This window comes from Panicum virgatum, chromosome 4K (genome assembly GCF_016808335.1).
Source record: "Panicum virgatum strain AP13 chromosome 4K, P.virgatum_v5, whole genome shotgun sequence".
Classification (NCBI taxonomy): Eukaryota; Viridiplantae; Streptophyta; class Magnoliopsida; order Poales; family Poaceae; genus Panicum; species Panicum virgatum.
The window spans coordinates 25432741-25452661 of NC_053139.1; the positions used below are offsets into that span (position 1 = coordinate 25432741).

Consider the following 19921-nt stretch of genomic DNA (forward strand, 5'->3'; position numbering starts at 1 on the left):
CAAAATAATTTAAGCAGCAAGCAAAGCTACTAGCAGATGATATGGAACGGATGGAAAAAAAATGACACGATATAGTAGATACTAGCACTTGGCAAAACAGAGCACCCACAAAACAGAGCACTTGGCCGCGCTGGCGCTGTGATGGGCAGACGGAGGGACGAGCAGGCGGCGGCGGCGACAGGCCGCGCTGTCTATGAGGACAAGCCGTGCGGGCGGCGAGGAAGGGAGCCGCGACGGGGCCTGCGGGTGGAGGCGGCACGAATCGGCCGGATCCGTGACGGCCGGATGACGGTGACGGGCGGAGCGGACGGCAGATGACGGTGACGGGCAGAGCGGACGGCAGCCGCGCGACAGGCGCGGCGGACGAGCTCTGCACGACGGGCGTGGATGAGGGCCCGCAGCAGGGTCCGCGACGGGTGGACGGTCACGCGGATGGAGGACCGCGGCCACGCAAGGACCAGCGGGTGGGGACGGGCGGTGAAGAGGAGGACGAGCCAGTGGCGATAGACGCGGACAGGCTGTGGCGGGCCGCTACCGCCGCAGATCTAGCGCGATCGAGGATGAGGACGGCCGCGATGGGCGGCGGGGCGGCCGGGTCCGCGACGGAGGACGTGATGGCGGGCAGAGGAGAGCCGCGACGGCGGGCAGACAGGCGGCGGCGCACGACAGCGCGCGACGACGGCGGAGGACGACCGCAACGGGCAGATCTGTGCGAAGATGAAGGCGACGACAGGTACGCTGCTCTCTGCTGCTGCTGGGACTCAACTGGGAAGGAAAATGAGCTTGGGGCTTGATGGAGATGCTGCCCCCAGGAGCAAGATCGATGCTCCCAGGGGCAGCGCAGTGTTGAATCGAGGGTGGTGGGCTGGATCTAGAACAACCGTAGCCCTGATACCATGTTACGAATGGAAGAGCGAAGAGCAGTAGAGAACTGAACTTTGTGTGTGTATTGATAGAGGCCCAAAAGGGCAACATATATAGTACAAGAGGAGACCCCCAAACCCTAGATACTAGGATATTACCATTATACCCTTAACATATATATCCACAGATTACTGACATAGCCGTACACGACAAACAGGGGACATGCAAGTTTTTGGTACACTACATAAATTGAACTGATTATTCCATTCTTTTCTTGAACAGATCATAATTACAGCTCCACACATATAATAAGAACCCAATCAAGGGAGGTTAGTGGTACCCTCTTGAGTGGGAGCAATCGGTCCAATCCCGAAGGGTGCCGAGCAGCACGATGGATCCACTGCCGTCATCTTCCTGGACTCCGGCGTCGCCATCCGACCACGTCGTCAACACCATGGTGAGCCCCTTCGAGCAGGGCGCAAGGTACCACCACATATAACCCACTAGTCTGCTCCTAGAACGTCCTATTTATCCATCAATGGTATCACTGCGTAGGTTGTGGATCTAGTTCGGGGAAGAAAATAGAGAGAAGGGATTTAATCTCGAATCGAAGAAGCAAAAGAACGCCCAAATTCTAACCCTAGCAGTGACCCAAAAGCGACGGGACTTATATACTCATCTTGCTGCTGTCACCACTGCCCTCATCGTCATGCCGCGGAATTTTTTTTATTTTAACCTATTTTTAAGTTTTATTTTAAAAATAACTCACCCAAACAAATATTTGCGGATCTAACTCTTTTGGTCATGCCAGTCCGTGCCAACTGCCGCTCGACGCCGCATCACCGGCGTAGAGGCTACGGCTGGGTCTCAAGCACCATCGCAATACCACTCAACGGCGCCGCACTCACCCGGTGGCGCATCCTCCTCCAGCTACGGCCGTCGCAGCTTGGCGGTCGCTCTGCCATCCTCCGGTCGAGTGCAGTTCCGAGGAAGTCGGCCGGCGCCGGTTTTTTATTTGGCAAAAACAACAGACGGCCGTTCGATCCTCCAGCTGGATGGCCAGGATCGCACTGGGGAGCTGGCATGCTAGGGCGCGCAGATGGGCCACCGGCCGTCTTCGCGCTTAATTGGGCCACAGCAACACAAAGAACAGATGGGCCGCCATGGGCCGCCGAGCGTAGCTGGCCGCAGGCGCGGGCTCCGGGCCCATTCCCGCCTGGCTGCTGTGAACAGTAAATGTTTTGAATAAGTTTAATCATTTGCAGAAGCAAATTTTGATATGTTTTTGTATAAAATTTGATATCTTTTTTTGGGCAAATTAGAGAGCTTTGTTACTGCATCATATCATTACAATCCCGATTAGCTGCTTCCCTTAACCAGTTCGGGGGAGCACCTATCCAGGACTAAGGATGGATTTGGATCGGATACGAATAAAATCAGATCTGGATATCACCTTTTACCACATTTTAATTCGAATACGGATGCGAATACGAATACAAAACGGATGGTTCGAATTCGAATTCGAATCCGGATACCTTATCGATTTGAAACATAGCGTCATCGTGAGTATCAATTTACTTTGTCAATAATTTTGTTGTAGATTGGAATCACTACACAAGTAGAGAGAAAATGATTAAATGATAGCTAATAAAAATAGCATGCTTATCTATGAATAGCTTTTATAATTAATTATATAAAATTAATTTTAAATGCAAAGTAAATAAATATTTAAATACTTAATATTTAAGATATATAAAAATATTTCACCACTGAATAAATAAGTAATTTGACTCATATTAAAATAATTTTGTTACTAAATAAATATATTAGAATAGTTAAACTTAATTTTTATATCATTAATAATATTGAAATTAATATTATTAGTCATCTAGCTTTTTAAATAATTTAAATGTTGTACATCATTAAATAATTAGCTATTGAGATAAGTTTAATTTGCTTTCATTAGTTACTTTTTTTTTGCGGATACATATGGTATCGGATATTCCACATTTATTTCGAATACGAATATAGAACGGATAAAAAATTTTTGAAAATTGGATTCAGATACATCCATATGACATTCATATTGAAATCGGATACGAATACGAATATCCATATTAGCGTTTTAAGCGGATATGAATACAGATAATTCGGATGTTGAGCCATCCATATCCATCCTTATCCAGGACAGGACCAACCTAGACAATGACGGCATGTGCGCACACATGTGGGCCGCCTCGTTGCCATCCCTGTTTACATGAACACTAACAAAAGAAGAAAAGGAAAAGCTAAGGCCCTGTTTAGTTTCCAAAAAACTTTCTACAGTTCCTGTCACATCGAATCTTTGGACACATATATGGAACATTAAATATAGTTAAAAAAATAAATAATTACACAGTCTAACTGATTAGCACGAGATAAATCTTTTAAGCCTAATTAGTCCATGATTAGATATTATTTGTCAAGTAACAACGAAATGTGCTACGGTACCAAAACCCAAACTTTTTCACCAACTAAACACACCCTAAGCCCTCTAATTTCATGCCAGACACCAGCGATAGTGCTACGGATTCCATCATCTGAACTCGGGAGAGTGACCAGCTCCGCATTGTCAGTTTCCAGGATGACCCTCATCGCTCCCTGTTCGATTGCTAAGAGTACTCCGTCTCTTGCCGCCATTGCCTCTGCCATTAACACATCAGCAACATTGGAATAAGCGCGTGCTGCTGCTGCTAGAACGCCACCCCTCTCGTCACGCAGTACTGCACCCGCAGACCCACCCAATCCCAGTGGACGCCGAGTAGGCTGCATCAGTATTAACCTTAACCCGTCCGCTCGGTGGCCATGACCAGCAGAGCTCGGATCGGTTGTACTTCCATTCCCGAGCAGATAAAGTCTTCCTCTTCCAGCATAGATGAGATGTGTCTAGCCGCTGCTGCCGAGTCCCAGTTCTGTTTACCATGCTTCCTGGCATTTCGCCCTGTCCACAATGACCAGGCTCCACAGATAATCAACTCGGCTATTCTTGCGTCACAGTGCTCCTCCGTCAGTAGGTCCTGTACCCATGTCAGCTGATGAAGTATTGGGACTTTGGTTCCGTTCAATTTCTTTACCTCTTCCCAGAACTTCCGCGCCAATGAACACTCAAAAGTGATATGGAACAAGGATTCATCCGCTGCCCCACAGGTGGCACAAGTCGTCTCCCGATCTACATGACGTCAGCACAGTTCTATCTTGGTAGGAAGGAAATTGTTTACTGCTCACCACCAGAATATATGTATTTTCAGTGGTATTTTCAGTTTCCATATCTTTTTCCACACCCAAGCATTAGCAGAAGTACTGCCTGATTCATTCTCCTTGCTCATCTCTCCTCCTGGCTCTGCTCTGCCTTGAGCAACCGATACGCGGAACGGACAGTATATGTTGACGCAGAACTAGGGCCAACACACGGAAACGCTTGAACGCGCAGCGAGCGACGGCACAATGCAGCGCCGATGCTCAGACCGGTCAGACCGGTCGGGTATACCGGTCAGACCGGTTGTCGACGAGCAGACCGGCGATGAGACCAACGAACGTCGCCCGGGAAGGACCCGTCGGGGCAGGCGCACGTAGGGTTGTTCTAGGATCGGCAGGCCACCTAGAACGCCCTCAATCGACGTAGAGACGACGGAGGAACAGCAAATAGTAGATTGGAAAAGCTAGGGCAAGAGAAAAGTAAAAAGATAAAAGTTGTATTGATTTGATCGATTGGATACCTAATCGGCCGTGACCCTTTATATTTATAGGGTGGGGTGGACTTATTCCGCAAGAAATCCTATTACATGATCTAAATCTATTAAAATCCCTAGTTGTACTCGGATTCCACTTGGACCGGTCAGACCGGTCGACCCTACCGGTCGGCTGCTGCCGGACGGACTACAGCGTCTGACCGGTCAGACCGCTAGGGCGTACCGGTCAGACCGGTCGGTATTGTCGAATGCCAATTTTGGTTGTCAACATATGCCCCCCTGTTCTTTGGCAAAGCTTGCGTGCCAAAGAACACTCTTCTGAACCAAAATTGTCTAATGGCGATAACGATTTATCGGCCGTATCTTGCTTCTTCCTCAAGTTGATGATGAAACAACTTGCTTGGGCTTCCATACCTGCTTCATGGTCGTCGACCTTGTTGGTATAACCTCTGCTTGCTGTTCCATGGATTCTTTCTTGCGCATCCTTTGCAGCCTCCTCTTTTGGGTGTGAGACAAACCTGAAGGACACCACTTCGGCTGTAGATATTTTGAATCTTGTTTTATGTTCTTTTCACACTCCTTGCTGCAATCAATGTTCTTTTTGACCAGATTATCGCTAATCGATCTTTGTGAAGCAAAGCTTGAATATATAGGAGGATAATGAATATAATATGACTGCATGTGCATCCTACTATAATCCAAAGGCATATAACAAGGATACCAGCAATACCATGGAGCAATCGGTCCATTAAATGAATTACCTTAGCTCAAACTCGATTGCTCTTGGGACGATGACGGATTTGTATCCTTGACTTTGTCCGGTCGTTCCCTCTGCTTCTGGACGACTCCTTTATTCTCATATTTGGCCAAGAGTTCTTTAAAACTCGGCCTTTCTTTTTCTTTCTTGTTTCTGGAATTCTTTCCAGAAATTCCAGATCGACCGGTCAGACCGGTCTGAGCAGACCTGGCGCCCTTCTTCTGTTCTTGCCCCCCGAGCGTTGAATTCTTCAATGAATCTTCAGGGACCTTCTTTGCTGGAGCTTCCTGATGAGATTTCAAAGGCTCAGACCTTTCTTCACCAATGATTATATTTTTTCTTTTTGTTGATTCGGCTTGATTTGGCCGAATTAACACTTTAGGATTACTCAATTCAAGCACATGTGTATGTGCAGGGAAAGGATTCTGATCCACCTTCATTTGTGGAACAATTATTCGGCCTTCGTTAACAGCCGATTGAATCTGTCTCCGAAGCACATTACAATCATTAGTCGCATGAGAGAAAGTATTATGAAATTTGCAATAAGCTCTCCGCTTTAATTCTTCAGGCGGCGGTATGACATGCGACATCTTGATGTAACCATTCTTATTTAATTCATCAAATATCCTCTCACATTTGGATACATCAAAAGTAAATCTTTCTTGCCGATCTTTAGGAATCGACTTAAGAGAACCACAAGCGTAAGGTTTATCATTAGAGGACCAAACAAATTCAGCGGTATAAACATCTTTACCTTCATCGTCCGAACAATTGGAATCACACCCGAGCACATAAACAGGACGATTAGGTTTTTCATTGAACTTTTGAGAATCTCTAGTTTCTTTAGCTCGGCTTTCATTAGCCAGAGCTTTTTGTAAGACTTGACTAACATCTAGAAATTCTTGTCCTTCTAGCTTTGCTTTATGAAAATCAAGTAAACCAGCAAAAGCTAAATCAGCTAAATCTCTATCAGAAATTGTCAAACTATAACATCGGTTCCTAGTATCTCTAAATCTTCTAATATACTCAGAAACACCTTCATGTATCTTTTGCTTAACCGATGTGAGATGTGACAATTTCAATTCAGTTTCACCACTAAAGAAATAATCATGAATTTTTTGCTCTAAATCAGCAAAAGTGAAAACTGAATTTGGTGGCAACGAAATAAACCATGTAAATGCAGCACCCGATAGAGATAAAGGAAATAACCTCAATTTGTAAATATCATTAGTGCTAGCTTCACCACATTGTATAATAAATTGACCTATATGCTCCAATGTAGTTCTACTATCATCACCAGTGAATTTAACAAATTCAGGAATTTTAAACCCTTGAGGATATGCAACACAATCGTAATTCTCAGGGTATGGCCTTTGATAAGATCGGCATTTGGCTTTAGGCTCTATACCAAAAGTTTGCCGAAATATCTTAATCACCTCCTCTTTGATACTACCTGATCCAACATCATCGGCGTTAAGCCGATTTGTGATCGGTGTACTACTAGGTTGAGCAAAGTTCGGCGGTGTGGAATGCCGCAACGAACTTGCTGCGCCATATGGCACATTGGCATGAGGTGATGCATTATAATTAATTCGGCTTTGCTGATTAGCCGAATTAGTCACAATAGCATTATTAGTTGGAATTGCCGAACCACGAATTGTCTTATCGGTATTAGATGTAGACGCATTATTACCGATAGACTTCATACCAAGATGTATTTCAATTCGGCTAAAACGGTCATCAAACATATCATGCATATTTTGACCAATAAATTCCAACTTATTATTCACATGAGAAGAAACAGCATCATCTATAGCATTAGCTATTTCAGAATTAAGAACGGGCTGCTCGCTCTCATCGAATTTTACCTCAAACTGTGAAGCATCGAAGCCGGCATCCGTCGTGACCTTCCCTTGTCGGTCGATGGAGAAGTGCGAGATGTACTGCTTCATGGCTTCTTCCTCCAGCTTCTGGATCTCCTTCTCCTCCTCTCTGATCTTCTTCTGGATGTCGTCAAGAGCCTTCTGTTGTTCGGCCGAAAGTTGCTGAACAGTTGGCCTTTGGATGTTAGCGGCATCAACATCGCTAGGTTTAGGAATTTTACCGGCCATGGCAGCCGATTGATTCTTTCCCCAGCGGAGACGCCAAAAAGTATGTTGACACAGAACTAGGGCCAACACACGGAAACGCTTGAACTCGCAGCGAGCGACGGCACAATGCAGCGCCGATGCTCAGACCGGTCAGACCAGTCGGGTATACCGGTCATACCGGTTGTCGGCGAGCAGACCGGCGGTGAGACCAACGAACGTCGCCCGGGAAGGAACCGTCGGGGCAGGCGCACGTAGGGTTGTTCTAGGATCGGCAGGCCACCTAGAACGCCCTCAATTGACGTACGTAGAGACGACGGAGGAACAGCAAATAGTAGATTGGAAAAGCTAGGGCAAGAGAAAAGTAAAAAGATAAAAGTTGTATTGATTTGATCGATTGGATACCTAATCGGCCGTGACCCTTTATATTTATAGGGTGGGGTGGACTTATCCCGCAAGAAATCCTATTACAAGATCTAAATCTATTAAAATCCCTAGTTGTACTCGGATTCCACTTGGACCGGTCAGATCGGTCGACCCTACCGGTCAGACCGGTCGGCTGCTGCCGGACGGACTACAGCGTCTGACCGGTCAGACCGCTAGGGCGTACCGGTCAGACCGGTCGGTATTGTCGAATGCCAATTTTGGTTGTCAACAGTATACATGCCGGATTTTTCAATGTTCCAAGCAAGGGTGTCCTCCCCCATCCGCAGACCAGGTTTGGTCTTCAGTATCTCTTCTGAGTCAATCGCCGTGAAGGACTGGCGAACGAGCTGCTCATTCCACATTCTCGTTCCCTGAACAAAAAGTTCATCCACCTGCTGAACTGTTGCGTTATCAGGTTGTATCAGTGGTTTCATCGTTCTTAACCCCGGTATCCAATTATCCCTCCAAATGTTGATTGAATTCCCGGGACCAACACCTTTGATCATCCCTTTTTGGATAACTTTTCGGCCATGTAAGATTGCTCTCCATGTCTTTGACGATCTCTTTTTCCTCGTTGCTGATATAAATTCTCCATTCGGGTAGTATCTTCCTTTCAGAACTCGAGCGCATAGGGAATAATCTGGCCTTGTGAGCAGCCGGGAACCTTGTTTCCCTAGCATGGCTTCGTTGAACAGAGGTAAATCACGGAAACCCATCCCGCCACCTCCCTTTGGCGTAGTCAGTTTAGACCACCACTGCCAATGGATCTTGTTGTTATCTATCGAACTGCCCCACCAGAATTATTATCTTCAGAGATAATAATACTGGGACTGAAGAACACAGCAGATTTTTGCTGGTTAACCAACTGACCAGAACCCTTATGGTAGGCGTCAAAGATGCCAGCAAGTCTATCAGCACTTCTCTTATCTGCTTGCATAAAAATCATGCTGTCATCAGCAAACAGCAGGTGTGAGATCCAGGGTGAGTGGATACTTACTCGTATACCTCTCAAAATATGCCTAGGACCACAAGACTTGAGCATAGACGTAAGTCCTTCCCCACACATCAAGAACAAGTACGGGGACATCGGATCACCCTGCCTGATACCCCTCGACGGTCTAAAAGACGGTGAGAGCACGCCATTTACTCGCACCGAGAATGAGACGCTAGCGACACATTTCATGACGAGCTCACACCATCTCGCTGGGAAACCTAGAGCCTCCATGATTGCACGTAGGTAATCCCATTCCACTCGATCATATGCCTTGACCATATAAAGCTTCACTGCACAAGCACCATTCTTGCCTTTTTTTTCTTCCTCAGATAGTGAACACACTCATACGCTATGAGTACATTATCAGTGATGAGGCGGCCACGCAATTTGTTCTTCAGAGATAATATCATCAAGTACCCCTCTCAATTTTTGACCATTGCTTTTGAACAGATCTTGTAGAGCACGTTGCATAAGGAGATCGGCCTAAACTGCGTGAGCTCCTGTGGGTTTGTAACTTTTGGAATTAGAACCAGCACAGTTTTGTTAACCTCATTGCTCATCTCTCCCCTGTTGAGAAAACCTAGCACCGCAGAGAGGACCGAATCCTTTACCAGGGCCCAGTGTCGTTGGAAAAACCCGGCAGTAAAACCATCTGGCCCTAGTGCTTTGCTCGGTCCCATTTGAAACAAGGCCATCTCAACCTCCTCCGGCAAAAATGGCTGCTCCACAAAATCACTCATTGCTTCCGAAACCTTCCTTGGGACGTGCTGACAAACGAGATCAGGCTCCAGATCAGCCTGCGCCGTAAACAGGCCCTGGTAAAAGTTATTTGCCATTTCCTCCAATCGTTTTTTATCACGACCAGTTCCCCATCGGTGTTCTTCAAGGCATGGATCCCATTTCGGTCACCTTCCCGCAGCCACTCCATCCGGGATCGTTGGCGCTCCATAATTTCCTCCCGAGCCAGTGCCTCGGACAATTGATCCATCAAGTTCTTTTCACGAGCCGTAGGACCCTGGTAGAGAGTGTTCGTCCTCTCATCTTCTAGTTCCTGCTTTAGCGAAGCGACCTTCCTTTTAACTGAACCAAAAACATCTCTGTCCCAAGAGCTTAGGGAAGACTGCATTTTCGACAGCGATTCTGTAACAGAGTTCAGGTCAGCTACACTCCTCCCGGGTCCCAGGTTTGCTTCACAAAACCCTAGTCCTCATGACGCTGCCACATGTTCTCATAATGGAAACACCTCCTTCGCCTCCTTCTCCTTGAGGTTGTCTGTTCCCGCTTACGTAACTCAATGACAAGTGCACAATGATCTATTCAATTTTGAATCAACATGAAAAATTGATTAGAGAGTAGAGAAGTACACAATGATATTGCTGCTAAATAAGAGTATTTCTTCCATGTTTCCGCTGCGATGACAATGTTTATCTTCTAATTAAATTGGAACAAACGGGAAGATTTAATTGGTAGAGTAGCCATATATTTTTCATTTAATTATGATACGGCTGTTTTCTAACCAAAGTTGATGATAGCAGTATTATAAGCTTTACAAGGGGGAGTTCTCTTTTCATAAATATCAGATAAATTTAAATTTCGTACCAAATTTCAATTCTTACCTTCTATTCCAAGCCAGCGAAAAAAATCAGAATCACGAGTACATTACACAAAGTTCTTTCTGTTTTCGAAAATAATTATTTACTATGCTAAATGTCTTGATAATTATATACATGTCGGAAATTTTGAAGAATAATGAGAAAATCGTTAGATTTTTGTTAGTGCTATTTGTACATAATCCAAAAAAATTTAAAATTTGCGTGCCATGCATGGAGCTTGGCTCGCATGCCCATGCTTAGATTTAGGAACGCGAGAGCTTCAACGTTCTATGGTGTGTTACTCCAGGCCATCAACGTGGCAGGGATCTGGCTCAACGTGCCGGCCTTTTTCACTGTGATAAGTGCTGCAAAATAGAAAAATATATGATAAATAAACGGTGCCCGGATGTCCGATGGGATGTACGGTCCTTGCAACATTCAACAGTAACGTCTGCAATATAGAAACTCAACACTTGCGACATTTAAAATCAACATTGCAACATCAAAAACATGTTAAATTTTTTTTATCATCCATCTATTAACGATGGGAAAAAAACCAGTCGCAACATTTGTTTCATGTTGCATGAAACATTCAAAATCTTCCGATAAAATGCAACATTCGGATAAAATACTTGCAATATGCATGTAAAATATATACAACATTGTAACATCCAGATCTTACTTTCTAACATCTGTATAAAACACTTGCAACATTTTTTTGAAACATCAAACATAGGCTTGCAACATGTAGCGAAACCTGGCAGGAGCACTGCACACGTGGAGGAGGAGGAGGTGTTAGATTTATGGGCTTGGCCCATATAAATAATCTTAATAAATCTCAAAGGTCCATTAGCGCTAAGAGGAGGTACACCATCTATTAGTCCCGTATTGCTAATGGACGAGGGTGTAAGGGGTTTTTCTCCCTTTAAATACGGACCACCTCCCTCATAGAAAAAGTGAACCATGGATCGCTATACGTGGAGTCCCTAAGGTTTGCGAATTCATAAGAAGATCTAATCTGAGTTAGGGTTTTGCCTCCTCTCGTTGCTGCGCCGCCACCGTAGTCTTCTCTATCCCGAGCGCCGGCTTGCACCGGCGAACGGGAGAGCAGGTCTCCGGAACCGCTCGCTCTTGTGATCCTGCACCGGGAGAGGGCGAATAAGGTTTTTGGAAAGCGCTAAGCGCGACTGCTCATCTTCTTCGCCATGGCTCTAACTCCGTCCAAGTCAGGAGCTGCGGCGTACCGTCGTCTGCAATGCCGGTTGCTGTGCTCCGTTCGAAGGACCGTCTTCGTCTCGTCTGCGACTTTCGTCTTCCTGGCGGCTCCCGCACAGTACGTATTTTGTGATCAGATCTGTTTCATAATCATGTTTTCTGAGATCATGTTTATGATATACGTACTGTCTAGTATGTTAGAGTCATGCATGCTAGGTTTAATTCTCATCATGATAAATCTAGTTCGGAATTTAAACTTACAGTTGTCTATTTTTCCAACAATCCAAAAATCTTATTATAGGCAATCTGTTGATTTAACAATGGCTGGTTTCGCTGAGTCACTGAGGCCAGAAAAGTTTACTGGCGTGAACTTTAAGATCTGGAAGTCCAAGGTTCGCCTCTGGTTTACTGCTATGCACATCTGGGACATGAGACTTGGCAAGCCTGAGGGCGTACTTACTGCTGAAGAGCAGAAGAAGTATGATGAGACCAATAATCTCTTTGTTGGATGTATCATTAGCAATTTGTCAGACGGATTAGTCCGTGTGTACATTGATGAGACAGAGGCGAAGACGCTGTGGGATGCTCTGGTTGCAAAGTATGATGCAACATATGCGGGCAATGAACTGTACCTCATGGAGAGTTTCCATGACTACAGGATGGTGAATAACCGTTCTGTGGTGGAACAGACGCATGAGGTGCAGTGCATTGTCAAGGATCTTGATCTCCTTAAGTGTCCTATTCCCGACAAGTTTGTGGCTGGATACATTATTGCAAAGTTGCCTTCCTAGTGGAGGAACTTCGCCACAACTCTGAAACACAAGAGACAGGAGATATCAGTTGAAAATCTGATAGCGACTCTTGATGTTGAGGGGAAGGCTCGGAAGAAGGACGTGCCTGAGAAAGGAGATCAAGGCCAGTCCAGCGCCAACCTGGTCCAAAAGTTCCCACATGGCAAGAACAAAGGGAACAACAAGCCTAACAAGACCACTACCTTCAAGAAGAAGAAGAACAAGGCTTTGGAAAAGTGTTATGCAAGCTTGGACACTTCTCTAAGGAGTGCCCAGATCGGGTAGAACACAGGGCCAAGAAAGCAAATGAGTCCAAGGATGTCAACATGGTGACCATAAGCAGCACTGGAGATGGGTACGGTAATTTACCTACAGTTCTTTCAATTTTTCAATCCACGAGTTGGTGGCTTGAGACGGGTGCTAATGTTCATGTGTGTGCTGACATCTCTATGTTTTCTTCTTACCAGACCGTCGAGGACTTCTTCGTGCTGATGGGGAATGGTTCACATGCTTCTGTTCATGGTGTTGGCACGGTAGATCTGAAGTTTACTTCGGGGAAGATCGTGCAGCTGAGGAACGTGCAGCATGTGCCCACTATCAACAAGAATCTGGTAAGCGGTTCAGTCCTATGCAAGGACGTGTTTAAGGTAGTGTTAGAGTCCAATAAATTTGTCGTGTCGAAACATGGACAATTCGTTGGTAAAGGCTATGATTGCGGAGGCTTGTTCCGCTTTTCTCTTGCTGAATTTTGTAATAAGTCGGTGAACCATATTTGTGGCAACGTTAGCGATGATGCGAGTGTTTGGCATTCACGTTTATGTCATGTTAATTTTGGTTTGATGTCTCGGCTTTTCCAGCATGTGTTTAATTCCGAAATTCACCATTGCTAAAGGTTCTAAGTGCCATAGTTGTGTGCAATCAAAGCAACCTCGGAAGCCTCACAAGGCTGCTGAGGAGAGACACTTGGCACCTCTAGAACTCATACATTCTGATCTATGTGATATGAATGGTGTGTTGACAAAAGGTGGGAAAAGATACTTCATGACATTAATTGATGATGCGACTAGATTTTGCTATGTTTATTTGTTGCGAACTAAGGACGAAGCGTTAGACTACTTTAAAATCTATAAAGCTGAAGTTGAGAATCAACTAGAGAGAAAGATCAAGCGTCTAAGGTCAGATCATGGTGGCGAGTATTTTCCCAAAATATTTGATGAATTCTGTGAGGAGCATGGAATTATTCATGAGAGGACACCTCCGTATTCTCCCGAATCAAACGGGATTGTCGAGAGGAAAAACCGCACGGTGACTGACTTGGTTAACTCCATGTTAGACACAGCTGGTCTTTCTAAGGCATGGTGGTGGAGGTTGTATTGACTTCGTGTCATGTCTTGAATAAACTGCCAAACAAGAATCAAGATCAAACTCTATATGAGATGTGGAACGGGAGAAAACCATCACTTTCTTATCTGCGCATGTGGGGGTGCTTAGCGAAAGTTAATGTGCCTATTCCAAAGAAGCGCAAGTTGGGACCTAAGACAGTGGATTGTGTCTTTCTAGGATATGCTCAGAGGAGCATTGCTTATAGATTCTTAGTGGTTAAATCTGAGATACCAGATGTGCATGTTGATACTATTATGGAATCTCGTGATGCAATATTTTTTTAGAATATTTTTCCTATGAAAGATATGCATAGCAATTCAAGATTTTCGACAGAGATAACTCCTCAACCTGCAGTACCTATCGAGTCTTTTGAACAATCCGATAAACATGAGCATGTCCTAGAGAAGGATGACAGTGAAGCTCCTAGAATGAGCAAAAGACAAAGGATTGTAAAATCCTTTGGTGACGATTTCACTGTGTACCTTGTGGACAATACTCCCACATCCATTGCAGAGGCATATGCATCTTCAGATGCAGATGATTGGAAAGAAGCAGTCCAAAGTGAGATGGACTCAATTCTTTCTAATGGAACATGGGAGCTCACTGAACGACCCTATGGTTGCAAGCCAGTAGGATGTAAGTGGATATTCAAGAAGAAGCTTAAACCTGACGGTACTATTGACAAGTACAAGGCTCGGCTTGTTGCTAAAGGGTGCACACAAAAAGAAGGCGAAGACTTCTTTGATACTTATTCACTTGTCGCTAGATTGACCACTATTCGAGCATTAATTTCCTTGGCTGCCTCATATGGTCTTATCATTCATCAGATGGAGAGTTGGATGACGAGATCTACATGGATCAGCCTGATGGATTTGTAATGAAAGGTCAAGAAAACAAGGTGTGTAAGCTTTTGAAGTCTTTGTATGGGTTGAAACAAGCACCTAAGCAATGGCATGAGAAGTTCGACAGAACTTTAACTTCTGCGGGCTTTGTCATTAATGAGGCTGATAGATGTGTGTACTATCGCTATGGTGGGGGTGGAGGAGTGATATTATGCTTGTATGTGGATGACATACTGATCTTTGGCACAAACATTGATGTGATCAATGAGGTCAAGTCCTTTCTTTCAAAGAGCTTTGATATGAAGGATCTAGGAGAAGCTAATGTTATCCTTAACATCAAGCTTATTAAGGTTGAGAATGGGATTACTCTTTCACAATCCCATTATGTGGAAAAGGTCTTGAGCCGTTTTGACTATATCGACAGCAAGCCTTCTCCAACACCTTATGATCCTAGTGTGATGTTGACAAAGAACAGGAAAATTGCCAAAGATCAACTGAGATATTCGCAGATTATTGGTTCACTCATGTACTTAGCTAGTGCGACGAGACCCGACATATCTTTTGCTGTGAGAAAATTGAGCAAGTTCATGTCAAACCCGGGTACTGATCATTGGCATGCACTTGAAAGGGTTATGCGTTATCTAGCAGGTACTATGAGTTATGGGATTCACTATTCTGGGCACCCTGCTGTGCTTGAGGGATATAGTGATTCAAACTGGATATCTAACGTTGATGAGTTATACTCCACGAGTGGGTATGTGTTTACTCTTGGAAGTGGTGCGATATCATAGAGGTCTTGCAAACAGACCATTTTGACGCGGTCAACCATGGAAGCAGAACTTACTGCTTTGGACACAGTCACTGTTGAGGCAGAGTGGCTGCGTGAGCTCTTGATGGACTTGCCTGTGGTTGAGAAACCAGTGCCGGCCATCCTTATGAACTGTGATAATCAAATGGTGATAGTCAAAGTGAACAGTGCTAAGGATAATGCAAAGTCATCAAGACATGTTAAAAGACGACTGAAGTCTGTCAGGAAGTTGAGAAACTCCGGAGTGATAAGTGTGACTTATATTCAAACAGACAAAAACCTGGCAGATCCCTTTACAAAAGGATTATCACGGAATGTGATAGATAGTGCATCAAGGGAGATGGGTATGAGACCCGTATAAGTTGCCACAGTGGTAACCCAACCTATGTGATCGGAGATCCCATGAATTAGGACTTGGAGAGAACAAGCTGATGGTGAACTGAGGAGAGTAATGGTTAAACCCTCTCTAAGAAAAAATGCAATACTCTCAGTTGCTGTAAGGCAGGATGACTATTTGCCTTAATGTGTTTCTATTGGCTCTAATGAGCAAAGGTGCTGTCCTACAGAGCATTCTTGAAAGAACACACCTATATGAGTCTGACTGTCTAACATCGAAGTCTGTGAGACTTGGGTGATCTCTAGTAAACTCATGAAGAGACCAGGGAGTACGACGTATATGCTCCACCCGCGGAGAAGGCTACTGGCAACCATGTACTGGTTATGACTTTGAGTGAAACTTGTTCGCACCAAACTTGCAATTCAAGGCGTAGTCTATTGTTCAAGTTGTGGATAAGTGTAGCTTGGAGCTCTAGGTGAGAGTTCAACTTAACAGTCCTCACTAAAACACTGGTATATCAAACAGTAGTGAGAAACATGCAAAATCTATAAATGGGTATTTGAGATCTGGTGGGGGATTGTTAGATTTATGGGCTTGGCCCATATAAATAATCCTAATAAATCTCAAAGGCCCATTAGCGCTAAGAGGAGGTACACCATCTATTAGTCCCGTATTGCTAATGGACGAGGGTGTAAGGGGTTTTTCTCCCTTTAGATACGGACAACCTCCCTCATGGAAAAAGTGAACCATATATCGCTATATGTGGAGTCCCCAAGGTTTGGGAATTCATTAGAAGATCTAATCTGAGTTAGGGTTTTGCCTCCTCTCGTTGCTGCGCCACCACCGTAGTCTTCTCCATCCCGAGTGCCGTTGTGCACCGGCGAACGGGAGAGCAGGTCTCCGGAACCGCTCGCTCTTGTGATCCTGCACCGGGAGAGGGCGAATAAGGTTTTTGGGAAGCGCTAAGCGCGATTGCTCATCTTCTTCGCTCTATGATCGGAAGTGTCGCGTAGAATCCTCCAATTAGAAGTAATTGGGTCGATGAAGCCGAGGTGAGAGTATCCCTTTCTCCTGCAAGTTTGTATCTCCATTCTACATGATACCAGATAAATCAAGGGATCAGTATGTTGAGATCATGCAAAACAATACGTAAGGAGAGTAAAATACTTACAGAACCCACAAGCCGACCATAGGGATGTCGAGGTCCTCCTGATGGAATAGTTGGTAAAATTCTTCCCAGTTTATCCATATAATGGCCTCCCCCCGTAAGAAATCGTCATCTTTAATCTTTGCGCCCTCCATGAAGATGTAATCGGCCATCGCATGCATGTAGTGCTGGTGCAGCTTATACATTTGCGTTGGAAGCACGGACACTACTTCGGGGGGTACAAGAGATTTGCCCAGCTCATACGTCCATTTGACGACCACATCGGCCTTTGGAATATCTTCCCCCCCTGCAATCTGAGCCGCCGTCAGGTTTGATTCTTTCAAAAATGTAACAAAGTCTTGTTGTTGCTTCGTCTGTCCCACTACGAGAGGCTCTATTGATTGTTTCTTTTGGGCTCCGAGCTGTGGAACGTCGGACGACGACGACTTTAATTGTCTCTTCTTTTTCTCAGTAGTTTTGATAATTGTGCGTTCGTAGTCTGAAGGGGGATCTCTTGGAATGGATTTTCTCTTATTTGCTTCGCACATTCCCTTAAAAAATTTCAAATCTACCGGATTTATCACTTTCTCGGGCTCCGGCTTTGGCTTGAAGTGCTCTTTAACTCTTTCTTGAGTTATCCGATCGCATTCTTCAAGGCTCATGTCCCTGGGTTTAATAGGAGCCTCCTTGGTTTTCTTCTTCTTTTCCTTCTTCTTTGGAGTCTCCTTAGCCGGTGCAGCTACCTTCTTTGCCGGCAGCTATTTCTGCTTCTTTGCCGGCGGCGGAGGGGGTGACCATGGAGGCGACGGTGACGCTTGAGTGTTCATCGGCGCATGAGATGATGGTGATGGAGAATGTGCCGGTGAACCTTGCTGAGACAGTGCTGCCCTTGGGGCGTTTTGCGGAGATGATGGCCTTGGAGAGGCATGCTGAGTTGACGGTCTTGGTGTTCGATCATCCGACTTTAGGACAATGTAGCGCTTATCCCATAGGATGTAGCCATGAATGGCTTCTGCTAGTGTCCTCTCCCCATCGCCTCCAGGAATATCAAGCTCAAGCGTCTCCCAACCCTGGCACACCTGCTCCACGCCAACTCTTGTATATCCTGCCGGAATTTGCTGCCTATGGTATACGTCGTCTGGTTGGGTTGGCATGGCGGTACCGTACGCAACAGTAAACATTAAGTTCTTAATGGCAGTCTGCAGGTCACAAGGTGTCCGCTGGGTGATCTCATCCACTAGAAATCGCTGCGGGACCGTCGCTTCAACTGCGGCCTGGATCCCCGTTGGCTCGACGGCGACGTCTGTGGAAGCACAGCTGCTTTTCCACTGAGACATATGATCGGCTGCCACATTAGGCTCTGGAGGCACTGTTTGCGCTTGCTATTGCTGGCTCATTGCTATGGCCACTTGGCGTTGAACCTCTTCCTCCAGTCTTTGATCGTGTGACATGAGCCGATCCTCTAGCCTTCGCAAGTGCTCCCGCTCATCATTCTTTCTTCTTTGCCGGCTTCTATATGATTCAATGTAATCCCTGAACCCATACTTCCACGGAACCACACCTTTGCCTCTTGCATAAGTCAGCTCGTCCCTCTCTCTATCCGGCTGGAATGTTCCCTCGGCCGCTGCTTGTATGGCCTCCTATAGTCTCTGGGCTGCTAGCTAGATCTTTGGCCCATAGATGCAGTCCCCAGTCAATGGGTCCAAGCTTCCCCCGTGACCATAAAACCAGGTCCTAGACCTTTCAGACCAGTTCATGGTCGCAGGTTGGATGCATCTGTCAAGCAGATCCTGCTCCATCTTCTCCCATTTGGGTATTGCAAGCTTGTAGCCTCCTTGGCCTAGAGTGTGATGGTACACTTTCTTTGAGGCGTTGTCTTTGACCTTCTGCTCCTTCTGAAGCCCAAGCTCTGAAGACTTGTATTCCACAAATGCATCCCAGTGACCCCTGAGCTTTTCGAGCTCGCCGGTAAATATAGGTGTGGTCCCGGTCTTGATATATTTCTTCATCAAAATTTTCTTGAATGATAGCAGTTGTTCAACCTTATTACTCAGGGTCCAGCGCTTGCATATCTCTTCGGATTCAGCTGGAACCGTGAAGTTTTTCTTAAGCTCCCGCCAGCACCATTCTTTTTCTCTTTCGGGTACCGCATCCTGTTCCTCGCTTGGATTGGAAGCTTTCCAGAGCCTGAAGCTGATCGGGATGTGGTCCCTGACAATACATCCGAATTGTCTTATAAATTTTTTGGCGGCAGCTTCTGGAGCGATCGGTTCGCCATCTGGACCAACTTCCGTTATAATGAACTGCCCTTCCAGTTTTTTTGTCGGGCCTCGCTTCGTCTTTTTCTGCTGCGACGATGATCCAGATGGCTATAAAAAACATTCATAGTATTCATATAGATTCATATGAAAATATGATTTTCACTACAAATAAGTATAGTTCTGATATGTACATTAGCACTTTGTTCACCAGCAGCGTCATCCTGAATAGATGGTGGCTCAATTCCATCACCAGACATATTCAAATATATGTCGGTATTGCTGCCATCATCAGCTTGTTCAGGGACATCTCCTTGACCTTCGGCAATCATATTCAACAGGAACTGTTCATCTTTCGCGTCTGTGTGTCGCAGTTCCATCGTAACTAAAATATGAATACAAATAAAACCCTTAAAAAATTCTCTAAATAATCCACATATTTGCGAGCATTTGACTAAGTACAAATCGATGGACAAGGTTGAGTAATATTCTCTATGTAATTCAAGAAATAAAGTTGCCCTCCTAAAACTGCTCCTGCTGCCCGAAGTGTCCTGCGGAAGGTGGCTCCTGGTACTCCTCCGACTGCTCAACGTCTACTCACTATCGCAACGCCAAAACAAAGTCCAGCACATACACATACATGCAAATAAGGCAAAAACTAAGAAAGAGTACAACAATACATAAAAACAGCA

General features: G+C 45.3%; 1 protein-coding gene across 1 annotated transcript; it reads right to left on the reverse strand.

Moving 5' to 3' along the window:
* Nucleotides 1-4807: 4807 nt before the first annotated feature.
* Nucleotides 4808-7460, reverse strand: LOC120702033. The gene is made up of 2 exons (XM_039985810.1): nucleotides 7218-7460; nucleotides 4808-5636 (listed from the first exon to the last, which is right to left on the reverse strand). The coding sequence occupies exons 1-2, from the start codon at nucleotides 7458-7460 to the stop codon at nucleotides 5355-5357; spliced, it is 525 nt and encodes a 174-aa protein (XP_039841744.1). The 3' UTR covers nucleotides 4808-5354.
* Between the last annotated feature and the right edge of the window lie 12461 nt (nucleotides 7461-19921).